The 17,557-nt window shown below is 35.4% G+C and overlaps 2 protein-coding genes across 2 annotated transcripts; both read right to left on the bottom strand.

The window, feature by feature from the left end:
• Nucleotides 1-444: 444 nt before the first annotated feature.
• Nucleotides 445-2,483, bottom strand: LOC110778160 (probable membrane-associated kinase regulator 2). The gene is made up of 2 exons (XM_021982726.2): nt 992-2,483; nt 445-897 (listed from the first exon to the last, which is right to left on the bottom strand). Exons 1-2 carry the CDS (start codon nt 2,052-2,054, stop codon nt 800-802), a joined length of 1,161 nt encoding a protein of 386 aa, XP_021838418.2. The 5' UTR covers nt 2,055-2,483; the 3' UTR covers nt 445-799.
• Nucleotides 2,484-10,077: 7,594 nt separating this feature from the next.
• LOC110778166 (uncharacterized) lies at nt 10,078-16,263 on the bottom strand. The gene is made up of 3 exons (XM_021982738.2): nt 15,732-16,263; nt 11,087-11,216; nt 10,078-10,708 (listed from the first exon to the last, which is right to left on the bottom strand). Exons 1-3 carry the CDS (start codon nt 16,155-16,157, stop codon nt 10,488-10,490), a joined length of 777 nt encoding a protein of 258 aa, XP_021838430.2. The 5' UTR covers nt 16,158-16,263; the 3' UTR covers nt 10,078-10,487.
• Nucleotides 16,264-17,557: the final 1,294 nt, after the last annotated feature.

The raw sequence follows: 17,557 nt of genomic DNA on the forward strand, positions 1-17,557 counted from the left end.
GTCCGCGAACACAAAATATTTTAAACGAACCGAGCTTGAACAAAATTTTGAGCTCGGTTAAAAGCTGGGGCTGGAGCTCGCATAAGTTAAATGAACATGAACAGGGTAAAACTCGGCTCGTTTGCACCCCTATTAATTGGCTATCATCTGGCAATGAGGTTTTGGCTTATTGATTAACATTGATTGTGTGCATATGGTATACCATCGGTCTCAACTTTGAATCCTTGTCTATCATCCCCTCATTTGTAATTTATATTACGCTTGTAACTCTTTCACACCAAAAAGAGAAAAAAATAAAATAAAAACATGGCACCACCAATATTATCGTAACCTTTTACCATCATTAACTAATTACAAATAAAAATGACACCTAATATAAGAGGCTCATTTAAAACAACCTCCAACCCCCTAACTCAACCTTATATGACAATCAATCAATGTAACTCACATAAAAAGAACCATAGGGTTGATTCAATAGCACATACATTGGGAATAAAAACCAAGCATATGATACAAAACCATAGTCTAGTCGCTAACCCTTTTCAGTAAAAAAAGGAACTACCATTACCATTTTTGAGAGCTACCTTCCCTATTTTCATAGATAGAGACCATTCTACTCTTATATTCATACTCTTTACTTTTGACAAAACATACGGAGATTCGTATATTTTTACCCATTTTACACGGAAAGATGCTCTCATTCCATTTCTTTTACCTTCTTTTACAGTGCTACGCTACTTTTTTACTGACCTCTGTTCACCCTATTAATTTACAATACTACCCCTATTATCTTTCCTAACTAGGCTGCAATACCACCGTCTCCTTCATCCGCCGCCGCCTCTTCCGCAGCCGAGTCACTCAGTAACACCGATCTCGCTGTTTCACCGTCTAAGAAATCTAGAAAATAAAAGACAAAAGCTTAAAACGATGTCGTTTATGAAAATCATGCAAATAAAAAGATTTAGTTAAAAAAGAAATAAAAATAATTTACCTTTGGAAGAATTGAAGGAGCGTTTACAGTGTAAAATGGCACTCTGAATACCATCTTGTTGCTGCAAGAGTGAATCATCTCTCTTATTAGACGACGTCGTATTCTGCACCATTGAGTGAACTACCGCCGATTTGCTCTTAACTAAATGCTTCTTCGCTATCACCTTTAAATTCAAACCTTGCTTTTGCGACACTTTCTCTTTCTTCTCCTCCGTCGTTTGATTCTTTTTCGACACTTTGATTTTCACCATTTTTAGGTATTTTTGCACTACCTCTTTTTTGTTCTTTTTCTCGTCTCCGGAAGATTCCGTTTGAGACGCCGATGAACTGTCTGATTTCTGGTGTTGCAGCTGCTTCTCTTCCTCGTTTGTGGATGTTGTTGCGGCGACGGTGGTGGTGGTGGTTGTGTTTACCTTGGAATTTGAGGAAGCGCGAGTGAGGAGAGAGAAAATCGGAACTTCCTCCACTTTAAATTTAACGGTAAAGAACTTCTTGTTGCTATTGTTATGGTGGTTGTTCGGCTGATTTTGCGGCGGACATTGCTTTGACTCAGACTTTGACCGCTTTAACCCTAACAAAAAGACGCGAAACTTCGTCGCCGATTTAGCGAGCGACACCGGAATCGGAAACTGCACTCCCTTGTTACCGGCGTTTATCATCTCCTCTGAGCCGTCGATTCGTAGTATCCTTCCTTTGAAAAACAAGTCATCCGACGGTGAGAAAGTGAGGTTAGGCTCCAACTCCCTCTCCTCCTCCACCTCTTCATCGTCAACCTCCTCCTCATTTTCATCAATCTCGTTTTCTCTCTCCTCTTCATCTCCTTCATCTTCCTCGTCAACATCGTCTTCGTCATCTTCATCCTCCACAGGTACGCCGAATTCCAAGTCAAAGAATGGACCGTCGTCGTCGGCAGCAGTAGTATCAGAATCATGGTCACTGACAGCAGAGACAATGGTGGTTGTAGCGGTGGCGGAGTTAACACCGGTAGAAATTGATGAAAAATGAGGTGGGCCACCACTACCAGCAGCGGCTTTCCAGTACTTGAGTAAACTAAAAGCTTCCATTGTTGGGAGAGCCAGACTAAGTTCAGGTACAAGCTTTTCAGCTTTTGCTTTCCTTATTTTTCTCCTTACAATTTATTTTTCTTAAAAAATATTTTAGAAATGATGAGCTATGGAGTAAATGGAGAAAGAGATATGAATGGAAAGAAGGGGAAATTTTGCAGGGGTGGGGGAGCTTGAGTTACACGGGAGATGGCAGAAAAGTCATGTGAGAAAGGCAGTAAACCATCAGAGTGAGTCTCTCTCCTCTCCTTCTCAGTTTGTCAGACCAGGTTTTTATGAGGAAGAAGGGAAAATATGGAAAATGACTATTGAGGCACTACAGGTTTTCCAGATTTTTATATATTTTTCAATAAGGGGTCGTTTGTTACGTGGGAATGGAAATTTATGAAATATAGTGTGAGATTACGATATTGACTATTGAGGGGTTTTTTTTGATAGCGAAGTAGGGATGCGAAATATACTGGGAAATGGGAATACGTTTTACAATTACGCAAGCACCCTTATAATACAACTCATCTTCTTTATTTATCAGTGGCATTTATGACATTTTTCATTCCCAAACTCAAGTTCATTTACCATTCTCACTCCACAAATACTAAAATTGGACCGAGTTGAAAAATAAGTTTCCATTTAGTTTATATCTACATTTCCCACTAACCGAACAACTCAAAAGATTTTGTTATACGTAACCTCATGGAGTATAACAAAATGTCAAAATCACACGTTAATCAGTGTTTTTAGAATAATTAACGTAGAAGTAGCTTTCTAGAATAGGAGAACAAGAAAGGTTTGGCTAGTGGCTACACATAGGCTTAAGGTTATCGTAAAATAACACAAGTTAATCGGTGTTGTTAATGCGAGTTTAGTGTTTAATAATGGGTAGGTGTTTGGAGTATGTTTAGGAGAACAAGAAGGACAGGGATGATTGGATGAATATAAAAATGTGATAATTCAAAACTTTAAGGATAGTGTTGAATATGAAATTCAATTCCACGACCAAGAACAGAACTATGACCGATTGACCGTTTTATTATACTCTTAAATCTGAATTAATTTTCCAAGATAAGTGTGTTATTCCTCATGAAGGTTGGACGGAGTAAAAGAGAACTGACACTAGTAGTAATTTAATTGAGTTTATAGGAATTAGTTTTTGTTTTTAACCCCCCACAATAATCACTTTCTAATTAAGGAGATTAATTAATTAGAGTAGAGACTGGAGAGCATAATCTAGATGTTTACTTACCTAATCGCTCTTCCCTTTTCTTTTTTCTTCTCTTTTCAAATGTTTTTTTTTTGGGTTTTGAATTCTAAGCTTCTTATGCAAGTCGTACTTTTACTGTTAAAATTTCTTGTAAACCACGCATTTAAGCTAAACTTATTAGTATTTTAATTGATCAAATTTGTCTTTAGTTTTTAAGCCTTGTTCTCTTTACTCTGATCTGGTCTGATTTTTTTAGTTTTTAGTCTAGTCCGATCTTATTTGATCTGGTATGGTATGAATGTTTTCTGTGAGAAATTTTTATGTTTTCTGATATGATCTGATATAAGTATTTGAGTTCCAACACTTCCAAGTTTCTAATATGTTTCGGCGTTTGGCTATTGGCAACAGTAAAATTACTAACAACACAAGGGATTAAAGGGGTGTTTGGACGAGCACCGTCAACTTAACCACGAGAACACAACACCGCCGTTGTTGAGAGTGTTGACTCTACCTTGGAGGCTTGGACCCAAACTACCGTGGTTAACTACAACTACAAAATTAAGTTGACGGCGGGTGTGCCTTTTAATTTCCACTAATGAAAACATAACAATCTTCATAGATTGCATTAATTTACAAAGATAATGTGATATAAAACATGAAGTAATATCCTTGATTTAGAGAGTCTGAGAGTGTCACGTAATGAAATTTTAGATTATGTGGTTACAATGGAACTCATACTAGTTCAAATTAATTTGTTTTAAACTACTTTTAATTAGTTAGACAATCACCAACCAAATATTACGTGTATCTATTAGACAACTAACCCACTAGTTACGTGTCGTACATATCAAGCCGTGCCGAAAATTTCAAAAGGGCGATTCGAGAACCATCAAATCCCCTGTATGACTGTGTTGTGCTAAAGTAATGTTAATCAATTTAGTGTTGTGATGGTTAATTTATGGTGTCGCACTTTAATGCCTTTTTATGTCGGCCTGCGTTGCCGAATGCCATCTTTACAAGTACAACTCCTACTAGACTACTATTCCATCCCTAAGATAGCTCAAATATGGTAACCCACATGTTTCCATTAGTAACACCAATACACCATACTTTTACAACCTTACGCTTCATTCTTCAAGGTGTCATCGTGCCATCATGCATATGTTGATTTTGTAGACATTGTATTGAATTGCGCTGTATTTCATTTCATATATGTAACGTGATGGCGTGATGCAATAAATTAAAAGTCATGAGCCCCTAAATTGTTTGGCTTGTTTAGGATGTGGACTGATTCAACTTCCTAGCTTGTCTTTAACTATCAATTGATGTGGACTCATTTTTTCTGTTTAGGATGGAGATGGACCCAAACTCATCAGTACTCCAAATTGCTCCATCAATCCTTTTTGTTCTTTTTCTTTCATTCTTGTTGAATAATGCATACCTATATTTAAAGATGTAGGACAAAATAAGAATAGCATGATCATATCTATTGGTAATGGTTTCACCTTAATTGTGATATCAAAATTTACATGGGACCAAATCCTTTAGCGGTTCTTTATAGACGCGAATCCCGTTCCACTTATTCATTAGTGTCAATGCGTAACTTAACAACTTAATTACGTATGTTAAATTGTGAAAGGTACCCCTCGGTGTGGTCTACATTACCTATAAATGTACTTCCTCCGATTTTTAATATATACTCGCACTTCTTATACGTTTAAATTAGAAATGAACGTTACGTGAAATGACAAACGTTGCGAGTAAAAATGAACGGAGGAAGTATATTACTAGCACTTCTTATACGTACAAATTAGAAAAGGGGGCATGGTTCGATATCATTCAAATACTACTATATGTCAATTAGCTAAATACTTAGACCAAATCCCCTTACCTTAGCTTAGCTTAGCTTAGACCCTACTACAAGTTAGAAAAATAAATAAACTTTCATCTTAAATATTAAGATTGATTTAGAAATGCATGTCAAAATCACATGTAAGTCAGTGTAATATTAATGTTTAACACTTTGTATAAACTTCTTATATGTGATCTTAAAGTTGTATATATCGTTTTCCGGCCTAATATATCTTGCGAACAAGACAAAAGACTTCAACAAAAATAAGTAAATAACCTATTACAATTTACAAGTATACTCTTTAGTGAGCATTGACCATCTCTCACATCCCATACCCAAAATGATAATGACCATTAAATTGACATCCACTGCGGTTTGATGTGGATTAGTTTGGTCCATTTGGTGTAAAGACTGTTTTGATTTCACTATTTATAGCTCCATCTCACATCTTTTAGCTATTTAATCTTTTATTCAATTTTAATGATATTAATTAAGTACTTTACACTGCACAATTAATTGTGAAGAATGTCCACTGACATATATTTGCATAACTTATACGATACTCAAAAACTTGGAGGTTTCGTTAGAGCCCAATAACATTTCTCATAATTCAAAAATGATGTAAAAAAATGTCCAAAATTAAAGATAGTATATACGTGTCATTCATGTTAAGTAATGTATGTCTTTTAAATATTGTCTCATATTATACAACTAGCAATTTAAGAGTTTGTCTACTCAAAAATTAGATGTAAAGGCTCTGTAATATAATTATGTACGAGTATTAATTTAATTATTGACCATATATGTCCATGAACATGGCCATATTTAGAAGAAAAGGTGCCTCGTCTTAAGATGAACACCCTATGTGGAACGTGGTATTTTTTACCTCTTGTTCCACAATCCACATTACATAAGTCAAGAATGTACGAAGTAGTTGTCAAAGTGGAATTAACAAAGCACATGAATTGTTTAGCTACGACCCTAGGGCACAACATATGTGCTCATTTGTCTCCGTAAGATTGTTCTACTGTATTTTTCAGCAAAAAAGTTAAATCAAGAAAAATTACTACGTGTAATCATTAAGTGCATCGCTTGACTCGTACAGAGTACTACGTAGAACGTAACGATGAGGTATGTTTCTCCAGAAGCCTCAAATGATTTTGTGCGTTGCTATAGTCAAATAATCCTTCGTAATGCAGTCTCGTAGGGATGGAGGGATAGTGTGTTCATAGATAGTTAAGTGTGAATGCAAATTGATAGTGAGTTGACTCTTTTCTTTTCGTGTCTTATAGCTCCATACATGATGATAATTAAGATAACCCAATTGTCTATTTTTAACAAAATTAACTTAATTTAAATAAATAAAAAGCTCAATCCAAATGATTGTAAACATCAAGTTGGTCCATTATATCAACACTGAATTTGGTTACGAAGGACAAAGGCATGGGAAGTTGGCAATAAGGCACTAAATGAGATTTTCCAAAATGGCGGGTGATTAGACACTAAAGCAAACTAAAAGTAAAAAAAGAAAACAAAAGAAACCATGACTAACACAGTAAAAAGAACTGGTAACTTTGCTTAACCCACTTTTTTTTTAATATAAATCTATGTTTTCTTTTGCATATTTTAGTTACTCCCTCCGTCCCTTAATACTCGCACCGTTTCTACTTGACACGCTTGCCAATGCACAACCTTGACCATCAATATATTTAACTACATATTATAAAAACTTGTAAAAAATTAATATTTTGAAAATATATATTAAGATGAAGCCAACAATATATTATATACTAACATTTATTTTCATATACTAGAAATAAAATAGGGTCAAAGTGAATTATGTGAATAATGAGAAAAGTCAAAACGGTGCGAGTATTAAGGGACAGAGGGAGTATCAATTAACTTCACAGGAAAATTAATTATGTTTACCGAGAAGCAAAGGACATTAAATTTTGACATATAAAAAATAAACCATTTTATAAATATGGAGTAGCTCGTAAATATTTCTTATTTTCTTTGTTTTGATAAGTTTGATCACAATGTTAAGAGAAGATGTTATTAGCTTTAATATATAGTGTACCTTTTCAAATTAAAAAATATATACAGATAAAAGAATTTGTATTGTATGGCTAATTTCTACAGTCTACACTCTTATTGTCTATAGCAGGTAGACCTGTCAAACGAGTCGTTCGAGTCGGTTGTAAAAATTTATTTTCAAGTTCGGGTTAAATCAGGTCGGTCACTTTAGGGTTCGGGTTTACAGATGCTTGTTCAAGACCCAGAACTTTCGGGTTCGAGTCTACCCAACGGGTTGAGAGATTTTAAAACAGGCATCATATTTTCGTTAATTTAGGTGATAAATAAACTAAATATGGGCACAAATTAACAAATTTTCCTACACGGCGTGATTATTATGCTTAAATTTTCTCAAAATCTCATTTGTTACTATAAATACGATGATTTTCAATCGGTCGGGTCCAAAACGGGTTCAGTCGGATTTTAACCCATTACATTTCGAATTGCTCAAGTTCAGATAAAATCAGGTTACGGGTCACAAACTCTTGTTCGGGACACATTATTTTCGGGTCGAATTCGTATCCGTTTTTGAATCGGATCGATTTTTAACAGGTCTAATAGCAGGCCCTTAAGTGTAGGGTAGGGCATCGTATAATTTGGGTACGTTGTACGTAAGGTGCACCCCAAAGGTCCCAAAATTGGGTCACGTGGCGTACATGCAAGCAATTGAAAGGACCCATCAAAAATAAATTGCTTGTTTTGCTTTGGTTGGCAGTTATTGAACTCTAAATGATCGCAATTCGCAAAGTTTGATGGTTAAAGGTAATCGAGTACAAATAACAAATTAGGGAAGTGCAAAATTTCATGATTTTAGATCGGAATTGAATGTTGTGTTCAATTATAGTATGCCATGTCTTACTTCAGTTTGGTAACCTGTCAATAGTGATGACACCATTCATCATTTCATCTACACTCGTCTCTTTTTCTTTCTCCAACTTAAATATCCGATCCATTCTAAAAAAAGGAATCGTAAGCCGGATCACGGATTAGGTTCTTTTGTCCACCCCTATGTAACTGCACCGTCTATTTTTACGTAGTATTGTAGTACTCTCTCTGTTCCTAAATACGTGTCCTGTTTCTAAAAATAGCGTTCTTATAAGTGTCATGTTTCTATTTTAGAACATATATTTTTTTCACTTTTCCATACAATTTTCTCATTTTTCCATAAATTATGATTACTTTTTATTACACATTATACACTTTTCTCACTTTTCAATTACCACATCTATTTTTATTTGTACTTTATCAACAAATAATTATCCACTTTATCCTTTTCTCAAAAAAAACACTAAGAATAATTGTTTTTCTTATAGTATATTTCTCATTTTTCTCAAACACCGCACATTCATCTAAATATGGCACATATATAAAAACGGATGGAGTGCTAAAATGTGGTCAAAGTATGTACTCCGTATATAATCTGTGTAAAACGTCAAAATGGTGCATGTATTATGAAAGAGAGAAAATGTTGGATTATATTCTTCAATGTCATGTCGGAAGAAGATGTTTTTGATAGCTTTATATATCTACTTGTGCTTTGGTTAAGTAATGGAGTTAGCCTAATATTTGGGGTTGAACTTGGACTTGAGGCAATGCTAGAGCAATAGTGTATGGATTGATATCTGTTTGAATACCCATTTTACGATTTAAATAGTAAAATGGGTATTCAAACAGATATATGATTATCGGTTCAGGTACCCAAACCATGTTCACCCTCTAGTTAGGGGGACGGCAGTGGGCAGGGGTTCACGAGTTCATGACTGATTGTGTAAAATTCAATCAGGAGTACACAAGGACACCTTCTGATAAGTTTTTTGGAGCCACTCATACTGAAATTGTAATCTTGCAACGTTTAATCTGGAACTAAACTTTTATTTTTGTTGGGTGGAGGGGGCCCGAAGGGGGGTTGGGGTCTGGGGGTAAGACATTTTATGTTTACAGTGTTGCAGTCTTTAATTCATTGAGAACATGCTGAACGCACGTACTAATCCCACTTTCTAATGCATTGATTTGGATGTCAACTCGATTGGGTTTTATTGGAGGTGCTATATAAGTATTAGTACCCTGAATCAATTTTTTTTTATTTTTTTTTAATAAGTAAGAAGAAAGGACCTATTGAACCAATCAGCATCTACCACAGGTTAACCATTACAGTTATGCAGGTCATCGCTTGAGTCACTCCCAAACATTTTCCAGCTGATGGAGCTCCATCACGTGACTTTCAAGTCAAAATGTGAACTCCCCACCAACTCCACCTACTTATGTTGGTTCCCTGTATCATTAGTTTATTTCGAATTCTTATAATATGGAGTACGGAGTATAAAGTTAACCACCGTGAAGTATCAAATTACGTAATCAGATACATAAATGGAGTATGTTCAAGGTTTACAAAACTTGATTTTGGGCCAGGCATCTGAAAACGGGCCCCATGAAAACGGTAATGGGCATAATAATGCCTTGACAGAAGAATCATCAGAAAAACCCCATTCTTGCAGACTTGCAGTCTTGCAACGTCTATAAAATTAGGGTCAATAATGCACTAATGAAGTAGGCCCAACTAGGCTGTAATTTAAAGAACCCACAGACAAGTTTCAGCTGCCAAACATTGCCCAAACAAGCCCAACTGGGCTTTCCTTTTCTGGGGGTATAAAGTAGTGTATAAAGAATATAAAACTAACAATTTCATCACCCATCAAAAGTATGATACCAGATTTTGCTTTAACCTTGTAAAATTGAATTTTCTACTCCGCATAAGCTTTTAAAACTACTAACATTACCAAGAATGGATCACTTTGTTCCCTGAAGCAAAAATGATCATAACTTGCTTTGAAAAGATTATGAAGTGCCAAAATCTTCAAAGGTTAGCCGATAAATCAAGAATTAAAGCTTACATATGAAACTCATCAGGGCCTCAGTGTGAAGCATTAAATTTCGGAAATTACATAAACCCATGCATAATGGAGAACTTCGTATTATTCACTGAACGACGAAGCTGTTAGTTATACATATGAAAGACATTCTTCAAGCATGAACCTAAACTCAGGATCAAAATCTGAGGCATGATTTGTACCCTAAAAAACTGATCAAAGTGAAAAAATCTATTTCGATTCAGAACCTTCTATCATCCCATATTCCCATGCGCCCAAATTCACAGAGATAAAAAGCACCATATGCCCTTGTTTAGGTCATTCATATAGGCATTATGTAGGACAAAAATAACTCCCTACCAAGATCATATTGATGAAAAAAAATCACAATTTGAAGCTTCATGTATCTTGTATTCTTGGTAACTCGAATGAAATGCCTACTTGGCTTTCTTTACTTCAGAAACTCTAGCACCCATAATCTTTAGAATTGGCTCATCTTTTGACTGAAGCAGCTTCAGTGCCGGATGAACATTAAGGTCCCCCATTACCAACTTTTCACCAGCATCCATCTCACTTAAATCCACATCAATATAGGGAGGGATTATGTCCGCAGGGCAAAGATATTTAACTGTCTTTTTAATGATATTCAGATACGCACCTGCATGATTGATGAACAATAAAGTTAAAATGACACACGAAAATGAAAATTCACAACATTTTCTCTGAAAAATGTAGTATCATGGTTAGTAGGGTAAGTGACAGATAGGTATAGTAGTAAAAGATCCAATGCATCAGACTTTGAAAAAAAACAACGAGAGACAAGTTTTTGAATTGTAGGTTAGACATTTATTTTTCGTAAACCTTCTATTCCATGAAAAGAGCCTAAATTTGATTTTATTAAATAAACTATAACCATGAGATTTATTCTTATGGACTAGCACAGTAGCACGTATTCTAAACAAATCAATATTTTAACTTACTCGAGAATCAAATATGGCCTATTAGTTTCACATGGAGGTAGTATTTGATTGGATACCTTTTCTTAATCCAGGTGATACATCTTCTCCTCTAAATACAAGGGGAACTTCGACCTTCAATAAGGCATCAGAGGGAGCTCTAATGAAAGTAACATTAAGTATAGCTTCGGTGGCTGCATTCATATGGATCTGTTCAGCACAGAGGAAATCATTTCAGAAAATAAGCCCTCAAACTAGAACATCTATGGTACATTAAACTATTGATGGAAGAACCAAGAAAGTGAGTTATTCATGATAATTACATTTTTCAGCAACAAAAGCAAGATAAACAAAATGCTTCATACCCCATGTTAATTCATATTTCTTCACTCTCAGAGAAGAGAAAACAAAGAAATATTCCAAAATCATCGTTACATTTAACTGAAGGTTGATTGTGTACTACCAAGACAAAGAAATATTCCAACATCGTCATTTAACTGTAGGTCTGACTATGTTTACCATGAACTAGACATGTCTATGTTCTAGGAACACCAATATAGAGTCTATGATGGTACAACAACCTTCACTCTAGGTCTCTAATGGACATTCCACTAATGAACACCAGAAAATAAAGTAGAGCTGATCTTGGCAAGGAATTAAAGGGCATCTTATCCATCTTCATCATTCACTACTACAAAACGTCACTTGTGCCACGAATTATATTTGCATCTTGCCACGGGAAAATGAACTTTCACCTTAAACTAAAAATTACATACAAAATTTATGCCACGGGTAGGAAATATTTGTGGCTATCAAGCACTTGCGCCACGGCCCGCGGATTTTTCCATGGTTAAGTTCTGTTCGTCGCAAAGAAATTTTAATTTTGGAATGAAAGAGATGAGGGAAGCGGTTTTTTTTCCCTTAAATTCCCAAAATACTTTGATTGAAATCTCCCCTAAAACCCAAATATCGCAATCACTCTCCTAACCTAATACCGATTAAGGGTCCCTCGTCGGATTGTCGTCGGCCCCCTAGAACCATCAACGTCGCCTTAAAGTTTTATGTTCTTGACGCTGATTGTGCTGCCTCCCATGAGCACCGCCGTTTCCAACATCAGCAACCACTTTTTAATTCTCTGGCGCCACCATCTTTCCGTTGGTTTTAAACTTACGAATTTATTTTATAAATGAATAAAAGTTTTGATTTTTTCTCTTATTAAAGTACCTCAATTCCTGAATTGTGTTTTAGATTATTCATTTAGTTAAGTTTCGCTCTAGCAACATCAGTTAATTACTTCGAATGACGGATTAACTAAAATGTATTTGTTGTGCATCCGAGTTAGAAGATCTGATAAGTATTTTGATTTTTTCTATATTAGCTTTGTTTGGATCCCTTTTGGAGTGAATTTCAGCAATGTGAATTTATGTTTTATTGCTAATTGAATATTTTCTGATGTAATTGATAGGAGAATATTTGGACTAATTTTTCTGAAATTGCTAATTAAACCATGTCTGGTCATTTCTAGAAAAAAAAGAAACAATATAATCGAAGCAAGCATTTAGAAACATATTAATCTGTTAGGTTCAATGTACCATGATGATCAACCAACAAGGATATGGAAATGAAAGAAAGAAATAAAATCAATCATCCTTTGGGGTATATATAAATGCATGACAACAGGCACCCAAAGTTTTGTCTAACTATAAATAAATGTGGCATGAGTCAGGGGGTAAATACCAGAAAAACCAACAGAAATTCAGTTATTATTGACAAACGAAGCAAACCAAAATATCTCTGCCGATTACTAAGATAATTAGTGTATCAATATGCATTTATGTAGCTTGAAAATTGACAAACAGGTGGTTTGGTCACCTTCAAGATATTCTCAAGTTTTGAATGTGTTTTTACATGTACTCTGACATAATTTTAAGATTCCAATTACTTTGCAGTTTCAAAGGTACGACATGGGTGCATTGACTGTGTAGCTCTAATGGTGAGTGTGGAATGGAAAGCTCCAAAACAACAAGTGGTTCCACTAAGAATTCATGCACCTAGATAGGTGGTTAAGATTATAACCTAGTTTGGGGCCTTTTAAAAAAAACTGAATTTGAATTTCACTCTTTTGGCTGTGTTCTTTTACAGCCTTATGGAGCACTTACCTCAGGAAGCTAAGCTATGTCCTCAAATAAGAATTCATGCACCTAGATAGGTGGTTAATATAATTATCTAGTTTCGGGCCTTTTAAAATTATTTTGATATTTGAATTTCATTCTTTTGGTTGTGTTCTTTTACAGCCTTCTGGAGCACTTACCTCAGGAAGCTAAGCTATGTCCTCGAAATTGGTTGAAGATGCTGCACACGAGGTTTTCATATCCAACTCATTCTGCTTGTGCATGGATATTGTTTTCATTAGCACTTACCAACAATTACCAGAATCTGTAAAAAAAATAAAAAAATAAAAGAATTTGCAAAGAAGACTCTTCCATGTCTATTCTTTTGACTTTGGTGTGCTTGTTCGCCTGATGGTATAGTTTATCCTCTTTATAGTTTATTTTTCCCTCTTTTATAGGAAAGGGGTAAAGTTTTTTCCTTGATAATCTTGGTAATCACTCTATGAATAAAGCTCACAAAGGATGCAGAGTTTTATTTTTATGTTATAATGGTCCCTAAACAGACACTATAAAAACGACATACTAGTCTAGGACGAGATATAAAATTTAAAGTGTGAAGAGAAACTAACGTTATTTTTCTTCATGCCCCTGTCTACTACTAGTGATTTTATGTTGTTACTATTCAATTAAGTCATTTTTAGGCTTCTGCTTCACTTCTTAACCTCTATAGAGTGTACATGTATTTCTTGGAACAATTTTTTTTCTTGCCTTCATGTTTTCTCTCTGGAAGTTGGTTTTATTAACCCTTACGGTTGATGGAAAATCTGCAAATAGGTTTCTTTTATAGGGAATATATGGAACACTTGAAAGCAAACTGATATACCCTTTAAATCATACAGTTACCGTTGAATATTAGTGTATGCTAGCAGACTGTTCAACTTGTAATGTAACTTATACATTACCTGCATTTATTCTAGTTCTTTTTACAGGAACTTTTGTTTTCAATTTTGCTTCATTAAGAACTAGTTTGACTTTGTTTTTCCCTCTGGTGGTGGAACTACTTCATTGAAACTAAATCTTGTATTGATTTGATGTACATGAATGAATTGCAGGGGCCAGACTGGTGGCATCTCTTATGGCCAGTGACGATGCGGTGATCAAAAATATTCCAGGGACATTACTTGAGGCAAGATCTATTTTTTTACATGTATCTATTTCTGTCCTTCATCCTAGTTAGGTCAAGTATGCCAAAAAAACTGCTTGTTTGCTTGCCATCATAATAGAAAATTTCCTTGTTGTTGTGCCTATCAAGTTCCTTTTCAGAAGTTTTTTCTTATGCAGACTTTAAGTATTTTGATGTGGAGCTTATTCTATAGTTCAACTAGTTATTCTTGAGTATCTACAGTTTATATTAATTTGATAGAACGTATTTATCATTCTTTTGTGAAATATAAGTATAAGGTTTCTTAAAGGGTGACAGATACATTGGTTTGTTGTGCTGGAGAGTGGAGACTGATGGTATTTTCCCATTTTCAATGATTGATGGTATTGTACATTGATAAACCCACTTATAGTTTACCATTTACACATCCTAGTACAGGCTGTACAGCAGACACATACTTCACAGACTCTATGATGTTATGACCTACTTATAGAGTGTCTTTACTTTATCCAAGCCCTTAAATAAGAATGAATATCATCTACGATTCTCATACTCCATAGTAATTCACCTAGTTTTAAGGATTAAAACTAAGTCTAATATTTGCCTAAAATATTCGAACATATTCATAGAACCTTAGGTGCAATTCTAGTTAATTAAATCTAAGGCGGATCCGAATTTTGCAAGCCGTTTAATTAAGGACAACTATCATCTACGCTTCACTCTTTACCAAATTTTACAAATCCAGCAATTACGAAGTACTCTATGTCTCTGTGCACGCCACTTGAATTTAGATGAATTTCATCTACGCATCTCAAACTTTTGACACCATTCCAATTTATATGTCCAGCAATTACATACACAATGACGCTTGAAACAATAAAACTTATATGTGCTAAACCCAAACAGGCTAAGTTCCTCGATTTATTTAACTCTATACATCCTAGAAACACTCTTCTATCTTTGTGAAGCTCTTCGCTACCCTTCAATGTTCTCAGTTTCTCACTTGTCATAATCAACTAATTATCTTCGCTACCCTTCAATGTTCTCACTTGTCATAATCAACTAATTATCTTCGCTACCCTTCAATGTTCTCACTTCTCATAATCAACCCCCCTCCCCTTCCCTCCCCTCCCATTCCTATCCTATGAACAATTATCATCTCTAAACTCAGTACAGGAAGTTACTGTAAGAATAACAAAACAAAAAAGCTACCTAGTATTAGTGTATATTACGATAGGTTATTGCAAGTCTATTTCATACTTGTATCTACACATTTTTGCACGTTTATATCATTCTATCAATTCTACCCCAGTCTCCTTACACAAATCCCCAATTTATTAGAAATGCCATTCCTTTGAAAGGGGCCAAACTGTTGTTTTATGATCAATCAATCAATCCAAACCCCAAGTTAAAAATTCAAAAACCCACAACAAAACAGCAGAAAAATTGTACCTTCCTGGGAAGAACGCGGACATTTTCGACAATGTCATCAGAATCAAAAGTAGGTTTGACATGGAGATCAAAAAGGCGAGACAAGAAGAAAGAGGAACCCATTTGAGCAACAAGTTTCTTGATCTGTTTAGTTTGAACTGAGATCAACCTCTTATTCCCACCATGTTGCCCATCTTTCTGCTCAAAAACAATGCTGGGTACCCGGCCCGCTTTCCTTTCATGTGCGCATATCTTCTTGCCGGATTCAGAGCGAGGTATGGCAGTGATTGTCTCAGACGGGTCGGGTTTTGGGAACTCGGGGAGGTAAGTGAGTGGAGCTTCTGGGTCGTAAGGGAGGACTAGGGCGGCGGCGGATTGACTGAAGTAGCGGAGGTGGCGGTGGAGGAGGAGGTGGGTTTTGCCCAGTAGTGGGCGGTGGAGAACCATTTTTGGGAGGAGAGAGAAAGGGTGGGTGTGGACTGTGGACTGTGGAGGGGTTTGCGAGGGTTTTTTGGAGGAGGAGAGTGAGTTTGACTCAGTGAGTTGGTGGGGATTTCAAACTCGTTTTCAGGGTTTGGATGTTGGGCTTGGAGTAAGATAAAGGAGTTTTTTGTTTTGGGCTGTCTGTCTCAAAGCATAGCCCAAATAAAACCGTTAATGACCCGATTTATTTCAACCCGAACCGTTTCAATCTAGGAAAAACCCGTTTACAGCCCGAACTGTTTCAACCCGAACCATTTACAACCCAAACTGTTACAACTCGGATCGTTTACAACCCGCACTGTTTCAACCCGAACCGTTTACAACCCGTAACTCGGATAGTTATGTGGACTTTTAGTTTAAACTAATTATGATCATCAATTCGTCAGTTATTAGCTTATTAGAGTAATAAAATGTAGAAGGTTATATTCCTTACTTCTTGGCAATGTTATAAAAGTATAAAACTCATGAATTTGTATTGTTTTATTAGCCTTGCACTCTTTTATTGACTCGTATTCAACTGACTAATCGTCGAATCGATCATTAAACTAAATTGATCTAATTCAATTCCTTATAACCTAAGAACTAATCGAAAAACTACGTTGTTTTAATTGAATTGACCTAATTCATTAAAATTGAAATTGTTTGTCTCGTTTCGTTGTTGAACATGTTAGTCTCGTTGCTGTTTAAACTAATATGAATATATGACAAACTTCTATTTACAAATTTTACAAAATCATTACGTATTAATTCATCATTATCGATTATTAATTACTACGTTATTACTCCGTAGTATTTATTTCATCAATACATGTTTTGTAATACTCTGCCATGGTGGGGGGAGGGCATAGATGATTTTGATTCCATTTGAATAATATGATTGGTAAATATTACATGACATAATAAAAGACATTGACTGACTTAATTTTCTTAATTAAGTTTATGAAATTAATTTGATATTGAACATTACTACATTAGTTGTTTGTCAAAAAAGAAAATAACATTAGTTATAAATCACGTAATCAAATTATACGGCGGCCTCTTTTACCTTTCATTTTGCTTTAATAATGTAGATATTATAATATAAACGTATTGAAAATTGTGACTTTAGTAATAACTCAACATTGTTTGTAGTTTGTATCCGAATTGATCTGACTAAATACGAACCCAACCCGATTACAATCCGGCTAAACCCGCTAACAAAACGAACCGAATTGACACGACCCAATTATAACCCGAACCGATATGAACCTGACTTAACCCGTTTATGACCCGACCTGATATGAACCCGATCCGATATGAACCCGATCCGACATGAACCCGCACCACATAACCTGAACCCGAACCAAACCGTTAATTTTTCAACC

This window comes from Spinacia oleracea, chromosome 6 (genome assembly GCF_020520425.1).
Source record: "Spinacia oleracea cultivar Varoflay chromosome 6, BTI_SOV_V1, whole genome shotgun sequence".
In the NCBI taxonomy this organism is placed as follows: Eukaryota; Viridiplantae; Streptophyta; class Magnoliopsida; order Caryophyllales; family Amaranthaceae; genus Spinacia; species Spinacia oleracea.

Bases quoted from the DNA above. Each gene is read 5' to 3' on its own strand.
- LOC110778160 (XM_021982726.2), bottom strand. From the start codon at position 2,054: ATGGAAGCTTTTAGTTTACTCAAGTACTGGAAAGCCGCTGCTGGTAGT. The intron at 898-991 runs GTAAATTATTTT...TTTATTTTCTAG, and splicing joins CTCCTTCAATTCTTCCAAAG to ATTTCTTAGACGGTGAAACA.
- LOC110778166 (XM_021982738.2), bottom strand. From the start codon at position 16,157: ATGGTTCTCCACCGCCCACTACTGGGCAAAACCCACCTCCTCCTCCAC. The intron at 11,217-15,731 runs GTACAATTTTTC...TGTGCTGAACAG, and splicing joins TCCGCGTTCTTCCCAGGAAG to ATCCATATGAATGCAGCCAC. The intron at 10,709-11,086 runs GTATCCAATCAA...TCAATCATGCAG, and splicing joins ATCACCTGGATTAAGAAAAG to GTGCGTATCTGAATATCATT.